The sequence below is a fragment of the Camelus dromedarius genome, chromosome 31 (assembly GCF_036321535.1).
Source record: "Camelus dromedarius isolate mCamDro1 chromosome 31, mCamDro1.pat, whole genome shotgun sequence".
Taxonomy (NCBI): domain Eukaryota; kingdom Metazoa; phylum Chordata; class Mammalia; order Artiodactyla; family Camelidae; genus Camelus; species Camelus dromedarius.
In genome coordinates, this window is record NC_087466.1 from 4,232,827 (window position 1) to 4,249,046 (window position 16,220).

The 16,220-nt window shown below is 48.7% G+C and overlaps 1 protein-coding gene across 7 annotated transcripts in view; it reads right to left on the reverse strand.

Annotated features, from left to right (window-relative positions):
* DEPDC5 (DEP domain containing 5, GATOR1 subcomplex subunit) overlaps nucleotides 1-16,220 on the reverse strand; it is an 80,192-nt gene that overhangs the window by 33,278 nt on the left and 30,694 nt on the right. For 5 of the 7 annotated variants that reach the window (XR_004133722.2, XM_031443146.2, XM_031443143.2 and 2 more), the window contains 6 exons: nucleotides 14,073-14,276; nucleotides 12,073-12,208; nucleotides 11,060-11,157; nucleotides 4,048-4,113; nucleotides 804-987; nucleotides 166-326 (listed from right to left, as the gene is read on the reverse strand). Coding sequence is in view for 6 of the 7 variants with exons in the window: in XM_031443146.2 (XP_031299006.1) it covers nucleotides 166-326; nucleotides 804-987; nucleotides 4,048-4,113; nucleotides 11,060-11,157; nucleotides 12,073-12,208; nucleotides 14,073-14,276 (849 nt within the window). In the remaining variant the exon portion in view is untranslated. The remainder of the gene's footprint in view (nucleotides 1-165; nucleotides 327-803; nucleotides 988-4,047; nucleotides 4,114-11,059; nucleotides 11,158-12,072; nucleotides 12,209-14,072; nucleotides 14,277-16,220) is intronic. The other 2 variants (XM_031443147.2, XM_031443145.2) reach the window with 1 other exon arrangement.

The window sequence follows — 16,220 nt, forward strand, 5'->3', positions numbered from 1 at the left end:
CACCCAGTGGGGACTTTATCCCTCTTGTCAAGTAAAAGTTAGAAAGGAAAATTTGTGTTGAAAAACACTGACTCCCAGATGTATGTATTCCCTGCTATCTTGAGAACCCACCTGTACAAATTTAGTAGAAGAAGGAAAAACAGGAGTCCCAAGAGGGCAACTCACCACGGCTGTAAAGCGGGCTGCTGCTCAGTGGGGGCGGGACGGCGGGGTTGGGCTCCTGCGCCTTGGGCCGCACGATGATCTGGTAGCCCTGCATGAGCCGCTGGCAGACGAACTCCTCAAATACCTGCTGGGCCGTCATCTGCACCCCTTCCTCGTCCCTCCTGAAAGGACAGACGAGTTCACAGGATGTGCTTGGCCAGGGGCAGAGGGACACGCAGAGTTCCTGGTTCCCCTGGCTCCCGGGCTTCATCCCCGCAAGCCAGCCTGGACCACCATTCGATGGTGCTTCATGAAGCTGACACTCCGTAAACCAGCCTTGGGAAGAGTGATCAGTTCAAAGAGGTGGGGAAAGAAGGCAGGTAACTGGAGGCCCAAGTGGGTGATCTCAGAGAAGAAGATGAGATTCATTGTGCCCAGAACAACTGCGGAGGACAGTATGAGGAAGGAAGGACAGACGGGGAGAAATGGGTGGAGGATGCACGTTGACAGAATTCCAAGGGAAAAATAAACATTTTTTGCATCGTAAGATTTCCTAAACATAGAAGGAGGATCAGGTCTGAAAGTTCCATGTTTCGGCACCTCCCCGGACACCCCAGACACCCGCAAACAGAGCCAGGTGCCTTTCCTCTGTGACCTACCTGTCAATGTCGGCCTCGGGGAGGAGATCGTAGCAGCCCTCGGTGTAGTCGTTCTGCAGGCCCTGGCGGTCGGGGAAGTAGTCCGTGGTGAGGGGGAGGCACGCGGGAGTCGTGAGAGACTTCCAGTCCACGCCAACTGTGCAACAGAAGCCTGGCACTACAGGGGGAGCAGACAGCGTCAGAACTGCCTCGTGTGAACCAGGAGAAGGCACGTGTGGTCACCAGGCAGGGGTGGAACGTGGGGGGAGGGGGAGGGGAGGGGAAAAAGTTGTGTGACAGGTGATGAAGTTGCCAGGAAGGGAGGGAGGAGAGAAAGGGGGTGGGGGAGGGAGAAAGAGAGAGAAACAGAGGTGGTTAGACAGGCAGTCAGTGTTTATCCAATCCCATCATGCAAATGGGATTTGCAGCGATACTTTTCATTTTCTGCAGATCACGAGCTACAGCCGCGATGCCAGTGAGGTTACCGCAGGGCAGGCCAGGCAGAGTTACACCTCGAAGCAAATCAACGTTCCCAGAGCGGAAGAGAGGCTCGAGCCGGGAGCCTCCCCAGGGCCGGCGGAGGGGCTGGGTGGGGAGAGGAGGAGAGCTGAGCACGCGGAGCAGAATTCAGGAGCACTTTCAGAAGTGCACAAACGCGCCACAGATCCAAAGGGGTAGGCGGAGAAGTCGAAGGAGGACGTCTGGGAAGGTTACAAGGCTGGATCTTTAAGAGGCAGAGTTTAACATCTAGAAATGAAAGCTGCCCCCGGCAGAGGAGGCTGGACCACACAGGTCTGTGCAAAATTGCCTGCTCTTTGGTAAAAGCAGGGTTTCTCCACCTCGGGGCACGGCAGATACTCTAGACTGGATAATTCTCTGTTGTAGGGGGGCCGTCCTGCACATTGTCGGGTGTGAGTCGCACCCCTGGACCCCACTCACTAGATGCTGGTGGCATCTCTCGGTTGTGAAAACCAAACGTGTCTGCTGACATTGCCACCAGTGCCCTGGTGAGCTAAATACTCCCCGGGTGAGAATTACACAGTGAAATCACAGGGCAGTTATCTCTTTAGGTCACGTAAGTGAAGATTATTTTCCAAATCTCCATACAAGGGAGCAACACGGAGCAGAAAAACTCAACACCTCTGCCTCTGAGTCCCCAGCAGGACCCTCCTACATATTATCTTCTCATGTGCTACGTGGCGGACCGCCTAGTGTGCCCCGACATCGCCTCCTCTGAGCAGGCGTGCCGGCATCATCTGCCCCTTTAAACAGCTGGCCGAGCCGAATCCCCCAGAGGTTACAGGACCAGAAGCCTCTCTGCTCAGAGATCTTCCCTCTGTATAGTGACCGGCTCACACTACCCAGCACAGCAGAGTCCCCCAGAACCTGGAGTCAAAGGAGAAGTGTCCCACAGTGCTGAGTCACAGCAGGAAGCACGCCCCATGCCGCACTGCTGCTTTGGGGAAAGATGATCTGACCTGCAACTGGCCTGACTCCATGGTCTACACAGGTCCTGGGTGATTTCCAGTTGGTTGGTTGGAATTTTATTTTATTGTGGTAAGAACACTTAGCATGAGATCTACCTCTTAATACATTGGTAAGTCTATAAGACCGTATTGTTATCTGAGCACAGGGCAGCAGGGCAGATCTCCCTAGAACTGATACACCTCACGGAACTGAAACTGCAGGCCCACTGACTGGCAACTCCCCCACTCCCCCCAAGCCCCTGGCAACCACCATTCTCCTCTCTGATTCTATAGGTCTGACTATATAGAGGCCATGTTAACTCATTAATACTTCAAGGATTCAAAACATAGCCCACAGTAGCCTGGTTAACACCCCGATTTCCCTATATGGCAGACAGGGGGTGTGCCTGTTCCCACATCCTGGTTGGAACCACAGCAGAAGGCAGGCACCCGAGGGAAACTGCCGTGGGGAGGCCGAAAACAGAAGACATTCTAGCTCTGTGCCCTCTTGGGTCACTCTGGCCCTCACCAGCTTCCTGACTCTCAAAATTGTAAAAGCCTTTTGCGGGGGGTGGTATAGCTCAAGTGGTAGAGCACATGCTTAGCATGCACAAGGTCCTAGTTTCAATCCCCAGTACTGCCTCTAAAAACAAACAAATTAATAAATAGACCTAATTATCCCCCCCAATAAAGTAAAATAAAAAAAAAACTTTTAGAAATGGTGTCTGTGGGCACACACTGGGAGACGGGGAATTCAAATGCCCGGTCCAAAGCCCCACGGTGAGAAAGGCTCTCCATTCTAAGTCTGCTGATGTTTTTTCACTGGGAAAAGAGTGTGGTGGCCTCTTTTCTATCTCCAGTATCTTCAGGCCCTGCAGGGGCCTCAGAGGAGGTCCCACTTCAGAACCATTCAATTAACAGTGAGAAACACAGATTACAAAATGCAGGGCTTGGGTTGTAGAGAAGAAAAGGGCTCAGCTATTCACGGCTGGCAGCTATCGAGAAAACGTTCAGTCTGCCAACTGTTCTTTCGAATATATCCCAAGGATCTGAACCGAGAGAAAAAAATCCATCCACTGCACCAGGTATTATATTTGCATTATATGCTGCCACTAAAAAACTAGAAGTCACCCAAATGGCCACCAATAAGAAATGATTATCCAAACCACAGTAGAGTAACTTATTCGATATTGCCATTCAAAATGACTTGCAGGCCGGACCTGGGGAAGTAGTGAAATAATTGTTAAGTTAATTACAAGTGGGGACAAAAGGATTCAGTGATGTATATACATCCACTGGTCACAGCTGAGTAAAACAAAGTCGATCAAGGGGCAGGATTTTTTTTCTGGTGTTTTGCTGTTGGAGACACAGAGATGTTCTGCTGTTTCGGTAGACAAGGATGATCAAAGCAAATGCACCCCAGACACTTTCAACCACAGGGATGTAAACCACTCTAGATCTTATTACTTCTGTCCAGCTTTTCCCCGGAGCCCTCGATAGGCACTGGAGCGCGAAGACCAGCTCTGGACTGGCACGAAGGCCTCTTGGGAATTCCGCTGCCCTTCCCGTTTGGTCCTGAATCACAACCCAGAACAGGCACTTGGCCTCTCCCTGCTCGCTTTCCATCGGAGGGGCTAAAGAGTCTCCCCTCACCACACTGCCTTCCCGCACTCGGAGACGTGTGCACTTCCAGAACATTCTCTTCCCACAGGGCTCCCTCCTGCTTCCGCAGTGCTCTGACCCCCCACCCCACGCCCCCAGTTCCCTGCCCCCTTCGCTAGTCAGCCACCCTCTCTTACTTGGGTCTGGAGAGGTAGAAATACTGTCCTCTAGAGAATCCTTATTCTGGATCCTAGGATTTGTACCTATGGAAAAATAGAAAAATTTGTTCAAAGCTGAGAATTTGTTTCATTCTGCAAAAAAGTTCTGACCAGTTATGGTTTAAAAAAAAAAAAAGCCCCGAACTGCAGCTAAAAATAAAAACCAAGTACAAATTCTGTGCCGAGTTTCTCCAACAGCACAACAGAATCAATCAAAGATAAATGAGCAATCTAAAATTTGGGAAGGAGCCCGGACTTTGCTCTGAGGTTATCGATATTATTCATTGCCCAATGAAGCCTTCAGAGTGCACACACATGCTCATACACATACACACACAAAAGCAAATAACAACCTAGCGCTTATAAGAAAAAGAACATATTTCAATGTCATTTCAACTAATTAGAGCAACGTTTAGCAAATACAAGATGACCTATTTAAATGTAGTCCACTCAACAGTCCTCCTCTGGACTTTTCTTTCCCAAATCGTGGCTTTCTGGAACATGACACAAGACATCAAACCTCACTACTGTAAGAGAAAAACCACGATCTTACCTATAACTGGGCTGAAGGGAAAAACAGACAGTCTTTGAAATGCAACTTATTGACTGAAAAGTGACAGAACTAATTTCAAAACGCACACATCAATATTCAAATGTCCTTTCCAAAACGTTTACTAGACAATTAGGCTACCAAACGACTGGAAAAGGCCTCATCAAACTGTCAAAAGCAGCCGGCTCCAGGAAGAAAGCTGGAGGAAGTGATGGGAAGTCAAGGAGATCTTGCTTTTTTACTCTGAATACTTTGGTGTCGGCAGAATCTTTTCTAACAAGAACAAATGTTTATAGATTCCTTATGAAATCTTTGAAAAGACAAGCTACATACAACCTGGGAGAAAGTGTTTGCAAATCACATTAGTGGCAGAGGACGTGTATCCAGAACATACAAAGAGCTCTCAAAACTCCAGAGCAGGAGAACAACCTGATGAGAAAATGGGCAGAAGGTCTGGACAATGTATACGGAAGGCACACGAAAGGCTGCTCCACATCATTGGTCACTAGAGGAACAGCAGGTTAGAAGCTCTGTGAGGTCCCCCTCCACACCTCTTCGGATGGCTAGGACTGGTCACGCCAAGCGCTGACCAGAATGCAGAACAATGGAAACCCTTATCCACTGATGGGAGGAATGCAAAATGGTGCATCACTTTGGAGAATCGGGTTTGTGGTTCCTTTAAAATTTAAACATATATTGACAATTTGACCCAACAATTCCACTCCTAGGAATTTACCCAAGAGAAAATGAACATTAACGTTCACACAAAACCCTGTTATGTTAAGTAAATGTGGCTTTAGTCACAGTTGCCAAAACCTGGGGACAACCCAAATGTCTTTCAACAGTTGAAGGGATAAACTAATACATTAGTACCATGGAATATGATATTGCAATAAAAAGTACTGAACATGAATGGGTATGCAGGCAACAACTTGGATGAATTTCAGATGCTTATGCTTGAAAAGAAGCCAGATTCAAAAGGCTACATATTGTATGATTCTATGTGCAAGACTTGCTGGGAGATGCAAAACTAAAGGGATAGAGAATAGATGGGTGGTTGCCAGGGAATGGGGGAGGGATTGGGTACACAGAAGCAGCACAGAGGAATCTGGGGGGTAATGGAAATGCTCTGTATCAAGGTGTCTTTGTTGGTGGTTAAGACTCCATGAATTTGTCAAAACTCACAGAACTGTACACTTTTAAAAAGAGTGAATTTTACTGTATGCAAATTTAAAAATAAATATATATATATATATTTTAATTTAAAAAGATGAGATTACTTGGTCAAAACAATTTTAGAACTTCTTTTCTGGAGCTGCCTTCAGCAAATTTTTAAAAATTACTAGTCATCATAATAAGAAGATACAATTTATCAAGTCAGGAAAATAATAGTGTTTCACTTTATTCAAACCCACACTATGAGGCTGATAGGAGGTAGGTGTTACCCCTTTTCCACAGATAAAGAGACTGAGGCATAGAGAAGTTAACTAACTAACTGAAGATCACACAGTAAGTAGGTGAAGCCTGCATTTAGACTCTTGCTCAACTCCGCGGATGCTCTATTTCCTGAGTATCCAACTGGGGCACCAGTTCTCCAGTTTTCAGCTCCTGAAAATGTTACCTGTTCTTTGTCAACAGCCAAGAGCCATTTGGAGCTAACTCTTCTGGAAAAGCTCACTTGGCTGACAACATCCATTTTCAAGCAAACAAAGCATAACCATGAAGAAGCCGCAAGGTGGATTTTCTTGTCCAGCCTGAGAACTACTACGAGGGCCATTCCAGAACTGGCATTCCCAGGGCAATCTGAGCAACAGGACAGCTATGATACAACTGCTCATGGGCTAGGATGTTAAGTTTCATCATTAGATGACCTTTTTCTGTAAACCCCAGCCAGACTTGGTCTGTAAGAACTGAAATTCTTACCCTAATAAAGAAACAGTTCAACTTTTAATTGTGTGAGCAAATGTTCAAGGTCAAAGAGACAACCCACCAAAGGGTTCTCAGAGCTCCTGGGCCCAAAGCAAACCTGCCTGTCTCTGTGGGATACAGCACATTCAGCAATGAAAAGAATTTAAAGAAATAAATATGTTAAGGGAGTCTTTGATGCTACCTTCATAGTTTTCCTGCAGTTCAAGCCCAGCGCAATGCCTCCCTGTCCAGCTCTGCCTTTGGGGCTCAGCTCCGGTCCCGCAGACCCACTGTTGGCAGATGAAGAGCCTAACGACCCCAGAGGACCCCAACCCTCAGAGGGTGGAGGGGAGACCTCACAGGCTGCAGCTCTCTGCAATCCAACATTTGGGAACAAACCTCATTCTCAAAGCTCAAAGCCAGACACACCGCTTGGGGAACCAATGCTTAGAAGAGCCAACTCAGTTCTGTCTCTTCTGACAGCTGTTCAGAGTCAGGAAGTGCGAACATGTTCTCCGGTCACTCATGTTCGGCTGGAAAGGGTAATCTGTGTAGGGCCTTTGGGGCTGGTGCCGGGGGACACTGCTGCGCCTGTGCCAGGACAAGTCACTTCTCTCCAGGCTCCAGAGGCGGCGCTTCCTCACAAACACGCCTCCTGGCCTGGATGAGGGACCCGTGTGTGAGGACTTAATTTTTACAGGCGCTCTCAGGCCACATCTGCCACTGGAACCCAGTACTCAATACAAACACCAAGCTGCAGATCCTAAGGCCCTGCACTAAAGAGAAAGCAAACTTGGCATCCACTGATTTTCCTTAACAAAATGATGTAGCATACTTAACCCCACAAAGGGGCTGACACGGACTCACAAGTCTTAAAAAGGGGTGCTCAGTTAAAGGAACAGAGGGATAAACGCTACCTGCCCAATCCCACCAACGCCCTGGTCCCCGCCGGGCAGCACGGGGCCAGCAGGGAAACCCACAGAGATGCCAGCCCTGTGAATCGTGACTCACCTGTGAATCACGTCCAAATGCAGGAGCAAATCTGAGTCACGCCTGCGTGCCTGCAGATGGTGCAAACTGACAAGCCCAGGAGGCAAAGCGGGGGTCACAGATGAGGTTTTCCTGTTTCTCCTCCATTTTTTAATGAGTGAAATGTTAAACAGTGTTTGCTTAGAGCCCTTGCTTTGTCACAAAATAAGGACCCGATGTGACAATTTTGCCCTTTAGGAACACGATCGCTGTTTGATCCCTCAGCAACTCTGTAAGCAGGCAGGCAGGTGAAGACCTTTATGCCTATTTCATGATCTAACTTCGATTTTCCAAGGATGACTGCATTACTGTACTGAAAATAAACTCTACGGAAGGGCAAAGGGAGGAAGCTGAGAGACCCACCAGTGGGGCCACGGTGACCATCCAGACAAAAGATGCCCGTATCTTGGGCTGGGCTGGGACTGGTGGAGGTGATGAGATATGGTAAAATTCTGGATATATCCTGAAGGTAGATCTGACAGTAACTGGTCACTGCACATGCTAATAAAAATTAGAAGGATTTTCTCTATATTCTTTCCGTGGCCAGCTAACAGAATTGATCAGGAAGCACAAAAGCAAAGACGGGAGTTCAACCCCCATGGGAACCCAGGGTTCCATACCCCTTGCCAGTGAGCCCCAGCCCCTTAGAAAATACATGTGACTGGTCACAATGGGACTGGGTGAGGGGAAGTATGACCCTATTTAACTATATCGCCCTGACCAGAGAAAGAACCCAAGGAGCTGACTTAGCTTCCCTAAGAAGCTAAATGTTGTAGGACATGTTTTTGTAATTGAATGCACACACAACAATTAAACGGAATAATTTTGTGGGTCATTCAAATGCTTGTCACATACAGCAGCTTGGTCCTGGAAGTATAAATTCAGTTTTCAATAAATCTGCTAAACACCACGTGGGGGAAGATGAATGAAAATAAACTCTTTCAGTCTAGTGGAGGGACAGACATGGAAACAAACGGTGGGGTGGGGACATGCTAAGTGTCCCACTGGGTTGCGCATATGAAACCACTTGGAAACATGCATCACACCTCCCGGGAGGGCACAGGGAGGAGTGAGACAGCAGGGAGGGCTTCAAGGAGGAGGTGTCGTTGGAGCTGATCCATAAAGACTGAGTGGCCATTGGCCAGGCAGCATCAGGGGCTGAAGACAAAGGAAAAAGTATATTCTGTCCAGACGGACTGGTCTACACACAGAAATATCAGGACAAAGATCTTCTGAGAAGCCACCACAACAGCTGGAATATAAACTACATTCATCTGATAATAATAATGACACAACAGCTCTCATTTGTTGTGGGCTCACCGCGCACACCAGGCACCATCCTTAGCACTTTGTGTGGATTTTTATCCCACTTAACGCTGACCACAACCCTCCTCACAGATGGAGAAATGGAGGTACACGCAGTTAAGTAATTGGCCCAAGGGAGGGCTTCACCGCTCTTGAGAGGGGAGTCAGGACTCCTGCCCTCAGATTCCTGAGGCTGCACTCTTCCCGCATGCAGGGCCACGTGGAAGTGGAGGCAGAGGAAGACGCCAAGGCGGGCGGGGGCCAGGAGACAACTAGAGTTCCAAGCCATGAAGACCCATAACGGGTTTCACACATGGGAAGGATGGCTGATCGGACTTGCATCTGGAAACGTCTCCCTGTATGGGAGACGAATCAGAGGGGACAGTGGGACAGTAACAGAGCAGGAAGATGATTTGAAGGCTCCTGGTCAGAAATGACGTGGGTCTGATCCAAAGCAATGGCTGTGAGAAAGGAGACAACAGCCCGCAGTCAGGCTGGGGGGTGGGCGGGCAGCAGGACGTGAGTTCAGCTGGCAGTAGTTAAGGGTGGGGAGTCTGGGGGTCAGCCAGGCGGAGAGGTCCATCAGGTAGACGGATCTGTCTCCAGGGCCCAACAGGGAACAGACTGGCCAGAGGTCCAGGTTGCCGCAAACGCCCTCCCAGTGCACGTGCACCAGGGAATCCTTAGCTCAAAGTCCCCTGTGACCATCTCACCTAAGGATCTTCACCGACCATCCCTGAATAAGGGTTTTTTGAAACTTCTCTCTTTTCCCCAGAATAGATTTTAACATTCCAAGACTCACCTTCTGAGGAATCATCTGGTCTACCTGCACTACCGACCCCAGGCCTGGAGCCACTCCAGGCCAACTCCGGGCAATCCTCGTACTGTTACCATCAAAACCCGCAATTCCATTGCTTCAGGTCACCAGGAAACTAGCTCATAGTGTAGTCCTGTGAGCCCCAGAGCAGCCCTCCTTGGTACAACTTTACCCCAAACAGCCAGGAAGGTCAAACTCTGGGTTCCTATAAAATGGTTCCTTCTTTTAGCAAAACAATAGAAACATTGCCTTTATAATATTCTGAAGGCATCTCAAAAGAGCCGGGCAGCCAAGGAACACTTGTAGCCCCCGAGTGCAGGGACCAAAAGTATCTTACTCATCCCCAAACCTGTATTCAATTTTCTCATTTAAAATGAAAGGTAGAAAGATAGACTAGAAATAGGAAGGAAATGATGATAAACCTTTAGGAATTCTCTCACTGCCAATCCAGTCTCCAACCCTTAGCCAAAGTCCTTGAGAAACATCGTCGGAGGAATACACCCACAAATGGAGGAAGACTTCATAAACCAGTTTTACACAACTTCACTTTCACTCTGCCTTCCTTAAGTCAAGTTTCAGAATTACAAGTTAACTTACAGAAAAACGAAGACATGGAGTAGGAGCCCTATTTTTTCCTTCAGCTTTAATGTTTTTCACACTCGTTTTGGACAATATCTGCCCTTTGAGGCTTTCCAAAATCTTCCGCCCGCCCTCCCAAACTCCTATTTCCCTCCCCCTGGAAAGGCACTCTGCATGGTGCTGCAGAAACCAGAAACAGCTCTGAGTCAGGACACCTGGCTACTGACTTGAGAGATCGGTTTACTATCTCAGCATCCCTGGGCATTAAGCTGCCCTGTGTGCGAAATATACTTAACAACGTATTCCCTACTGGGACAATCAGATGAGATCACAGATACACAACTGACTCCAAAAAGCATAAAACCCTGTATTCATGAAAGTTCCTACTCTTCCTCTACTTAGAACCCCTCCACCGAACCAAATTCTACTCCTTCAAAGTCTGAGATCCATGCCCACTTCTTTAAGCAACCAAGGCCACCCTTCTCTTTTCTGCTCTCATTGCTGGAACCAAATAGCTCCCTCCAGGTCTCTCCTGATTGATTTTATGGGCGTGGGTCTGCCTTCAATCACGACTCACTGACAGCTGATGAATGTGGTTTGACCAACATGTTCTCGGCTAAAAATGTAATGTGCGGCCCATTTATAATTTCACACATTCTATAGCCCTGCTTCTAAATAGGTCACCCCGAACTGTGGCTAAAGTGATCCCAAAATAGACATGACCCTGCTTTTCCAGCCCCCGTGTGGTTTCTAGGTGTGGGCCTGCTCTGAGCAGCAGCTCTTTTGCCTCTCGGGTCAGTTACCTGCACCGCTGCTGCTAAGCAGGCTGGCGGAAAGCTCTTCTGTGCCACTGAAGTTCAAGAAGGACATGCCGTCACCGGGCTGGCGGGAAGCGCTGTGCCTGCAGGGAACAGAGCCCAGCCACCCGGCTTAGAGCAGAGTGTCACCTCTCTCCTCCCGCTCATCCTGTCTCCCGGGGGTTTTCATCACAAACGGGCCTGAACACTTGGCCGGCCGGACACACGGCCGCCAGGATGTGGTGGTTCAGCGCGTGCCAGCCCTGGCCTCCTGTCCGGGCACCCTGGCAGCTTCCCTGCTGCCCCGCCAGACTGCCCGCCTCTCTGTCCTAACCCCCGCATCCCACCACTAACACCCGCAGGAGGACAGGTGCTTGAATAGAGACACCAAGTTAACCTAGTCAAGAGAGTCTCACCATCCTGTATTCCTCATCCAGCCCGTGGGATCTGGGGACCATGAAAAGGGGCCAAGGACTGCCTCCTGCCAGGTGCTTCCTAAAGCATCACGGGAATGCTGGGTCCAGGTGTAACTGGGCTCACGCGGTCAAGGCTTAAGTGACTATCTTCCTACGCTGACTCTCTTTGGATGCCCTATAGCACATACAGATCTCTGGCTCCAAAAGGCTTATTTCTATAAACACAGAACTTTGTCTTCATTGCTTTTAGCATTAACTTCTTCATAACCAAACAGTGGAATTTCTCAATGACCAAAATGACCAGTCACAGACTGGGTGCCCAAAACACACGGTGCAAACCACCTGCCTCGGTACCTGGACTGAGGATCAGAAGAAACTCATGTCTGAGGTCTCAAAGCGTGTTTGGAATGAAAGCAGAAACTACAGCAGGGCCAGGGGAACATCTCTGGGCCAAACCTCAGGCTGGTTGCTACACCCTCGGCCCGGGAAAGGGGACAGCACTGACAAAGGAGGGGCCTGACCTCATACTGTCTGTCCCACACACCGCCCCAGGCATCCCGGGTGTCTTCCCGGTACCTCCCAGAGCCCGAGGTCCAGCCTCACCTGCCAGCGGCTTCATGATACGCTAACTCCAGCAGCTCCGCGGAGGAGTGGGTGGGGTCCCTCTGCCCACTGCCCTGCAGCTCCGCCATATTCTGCCGGGTCTGGTGATGGATCTGGATGGCCTCTCCGGATGGCCCTACCCAGACAAAGATCTGCTGAGCATCACTCCCTCCCGACAGCCAGTGCTTAACTTCAATCTTCCTTCCTTCCCACTGCCGGGACACGGGTGTTGGGGAGATTGAAAGAAGACCATGCCACAGAGGAATGTCATATACGTGACCCTCTGGCTCCTGGACGGGACATCCCCTCTTCCAAGCAAGACTCATCCTCCTGTGGCCTCAGGGGTGTCATCCTGTCCAGCCCAAGAATATCTTGGGAGCCTCTGTCTCCCACATGTCAACTGAGACACGGCAAAGAAAGATAAACAGCATTGGAGGCAAGGGCCCCTTCCAGGAGGATTAACACATGCAAAACGAGAAGGAATACATGCATGAAACACCAATGACTCTGCTAACACATGGGACGGTAACACGATAAGAGCTCGGACTCCCACACGCAGAGGACACACCAGTGAGAAACAGACATTGAGCAGGAGATAAGCCAGAATTGGTCAAGTCTGTGAAAAACGCTTCCCAGAGAATGAGAAGCTGCAGAGCTGAGTGTTAATAAACCAGGTTAGCAGGACATCTGGGTGAAACCCCAAACGCAGAAAGGGCAAAACACGAGCAGGAGACAGCAGGTTGGCCTGGGAAAGAGAAGGACCTCTGAGGACGGGAGAGGGGAGCCTGGCAGAGGAGGGCCTTGGCTCTTGGAAGGACAGATAGGCAGAACAGTCAGTAAATACACTGAGTTTTAGTAAAGTGTGTGTCACAGGTAACAGGAGATGAAGCCCAGAAGCAAGAGGAGCTGACAGTCACGGAAGAAACACGGACGGTTCTCATAAGAGAACTCAGAGGGAGCCAGTGGGGACAAGGGCAGGAAGAAAGAGACACTGGAGCGAACAAGTCATCTGACTGACTGGGGCAGAGACAAGGGGGGCGGAAAGGGGCTCGGGGTCGACCCCCAATTACAGCCAAAAGAACCAGAGTCACTGCTCACTTATTTTAACTTTTAACACTAAAAGCAAGTACAAAAGAAAAGAACTAGACACATCCAGGCACTCGGCAGGACGGCTTCACAAAACCACCTGGAGTGTAATGTATCTGTTCCTCCCCAGCCCAGTAAGAGCCCATCGAGCTGCAGTTTAATTTTAGCCGCAGCTGTAGAAAACCTGTCACCTTCTTTAGGCTAGAACACAGACCAAAAAGGATGGGCTAGGAAAAACAGTGAATTCGAAAAAAAAAAAAAATTCTTTTTTTTAGTTTCGATTGATTTTGAACTTTATTTAAATAATGGAATCATTCAGAAAGTACTCTTTTAAGTTGAGCTTCTTTCCCTATGTTTGTAAATTTAAACAGTTTTAGATGTGGTGGTAGTCTGTCTTTATTTCTGTATAGTAGCCCATTATTTTAAAAAAATTTATTTTGTGCTTTTTTCCCCCAATTTATCTAAGCTAAAATTAAAAAGTTCACCCATTTCTCAAAAAAAAAAAAAAAAAGATCTGTTTTCTTCCAGCTGTCAGAGCCTGAGATAAAACAAAGCAGTGTAAGTCCATGTAACCCAGCCAGTAATACCAATGCCCAGAGCCAGCGAGGAAAGGAAGGGGTGAACCCAAGAGAGGTACACGATTCGCAGGGAAGAAAGCAGGTGGCAAACAGAGGCCCTTTCAAATAGGAAAAACGGAGCCCTGGGTCTACGCGGCCAGCCAGCTGCACAGCCCACTCCCAAGCATGTCCTTGACAATCCTCACAAAAGCCCAGGGGCAGGCAGGGTGCAGAGAAGATGAGACCCTTGACCCAGGCCACGCAGGTGACTGGTGTGAGGACCAGGACCTGGGGGGCCTGTGAGGACCAGGACCTGGGGGGCCCAGCCCAGGGCTCTTTCCCAAGCAACCAACTCACCCACAGGAAACGTGTGCATCCAACGCCTCCTGTTGGACGTGAGCTTCATGGGCATCCGCGAGGGGGCGAAAGGGTTAATCAGCGCCCGCTGGGGCGGGCATCCCCCGGGGCGCACGTGCAGCATGGACTCCACGCTGCCCACATGGAACCTGCCCGGTGCGCTGGAGTCCCGCTGCGGCGGCTCGGCCATGTTCTCCAGGACGTCTGTGGTTCCCGCGGAGGCAAGGCCCAGGGAGAGAGCACAGGGTCACGGTGAAACCAGAACTAGCAGACCCATCGGCCAAGGCTGACAAGGGTCTTGGACAGCGCACATTTAGGGACATGAGTAACATCGCCGAACTATAAAGGCAGGAAATACTGAGTTTGTTTACTTCTTAAGTATTTGGGGGGAGGGGGTTCTGGTTCCTAAGTTCCTGGCTGTGAAGCCACATGCAACCCTGAAGGGGAGGACCACACATTGCCTGGAGACCCTGGACGCTGAGCTGGATGCAACTCAACGGTGGGTCCTGAGTTGCCTCCCTTGGGGGTGGGATGGGTGTATTCTGTATTGGGAGGAACAATACAAATAGATATTTGGTGACCAAAAGGGCAGACCCTAGCAGAGACAGTTCATGTGTTCACTAGACCTATTTGATTTTCCCCTGAGGCACACAAAGGGACTGTAGTTTCTAGCTCCTTTGTGCTGGGTCCAAATAACTAAGTTCCGGCCAACAGAACACAGGGAGAAGTGACAGGCTCCAAATGAAGACCTGGACCACAAGTATCTCTAGGCATGACCTTCATTCTCTTCTCCCCTGCTGTGGCAACTGTGGAGACCAGTGTTGATGGTCATGGCATCCCAGGATGGAAAAGTCCTCAGCCCTGAGAGACTGGGTGGATCAGAACCCCCTCCCATTGATGCAGTGGCCTGGGACAGTTGTTAGTTACAAGCAGTCAGATGTTACTATGTTAAAAAATAAATTCTTGGGAGAAAAGGATGGAGAAATGGATGCATCCAGCCTTGACCAGGCAAGAAGATGGCATGGCAGACTCAACCTGTCCCATCCAGTGGCAGCGAGGGCCCTAACCTGAATGGGTCAAAGAGCTGAAACCCACAATCAACTCTCCGGGTAAGCATCCCATGTTCACTGAGCAACCATACAGGTTAGAAAGTGGGTCCAGCAAATGTAAATTCAATGGCATCAAGGAATCTGGTCCACCATTATCTACCCAATGCCTACCAAAGAACCTGGTATACAGTAATATCTAATTCCTCAAGCCAAAGTGCATGCAAGAGAGCATTCAGATCTCCATGAAAGCTGCATTTTTCATTGTAAACCAAGGAATTGATGCTCTGGTTTGCAAAATAAAAAGAAATAGTCTAGTTAGTTATCGTGGAAATAAAAGGAGAGAACTTAATTTTAAAAAAGATGAGCACGTGCTTTGAAAAGGATAAGAAATAGGACTGAGGGATAAAGTGAGTCAAAAATGTGTGCAGGAAGGGGGAAATGTTACACTGGGCGAGGGCAGACGGGTGAGAGTCCCCACATACAACAGAAGCTGGACACGGAGGCCGAGCAGATGGCACTGCCTTACACTGGTCCAATGAATTGCTTTTTGGCTTTTCTAATAAACTCCCACATAGCGCTAAAGGATGAAATCAATTCTACTATTCAGGTATTTATTAAGAAAACTGTTTTCAAAGCTACTTGGATTAAGACCAACTTCATCTCCTCAGAGGAGATCTGGCTTTTAGAAGAAAAAAGGTGTTTAAAAGGATTCATGTTTAGTTTAACTTAACTTTTACTACAGACCTTTCTAAGAGTATGTTCAGCAAAATGGGAGTATAACTGTCATGCCAACTTAGAACTTTCCAGCACATGGGGAAAAGCTAACCTAGAGCTTTTCAAATGCGTTAAAATTCTTTTGAATATGAAGCCTAATTAATGTGACAGGTCATTCTATAGTCATGTAATTAAACATCTGCTCCTTTCTCTTTCAGAATTTCCTTTTTATACTTTGAACCAGTTTAAAAAAAAAACACTTTTCTCATCATCAAAAGTTTTTCAGCCCTTGGCACAGTGTGTACAGTGCGGTTCTAAAGGGGTAACAGCAGGGAGCCTGCGGTGACAGGATAGTTCTCTATCTTAATAGTGCTGGTGGTTACGT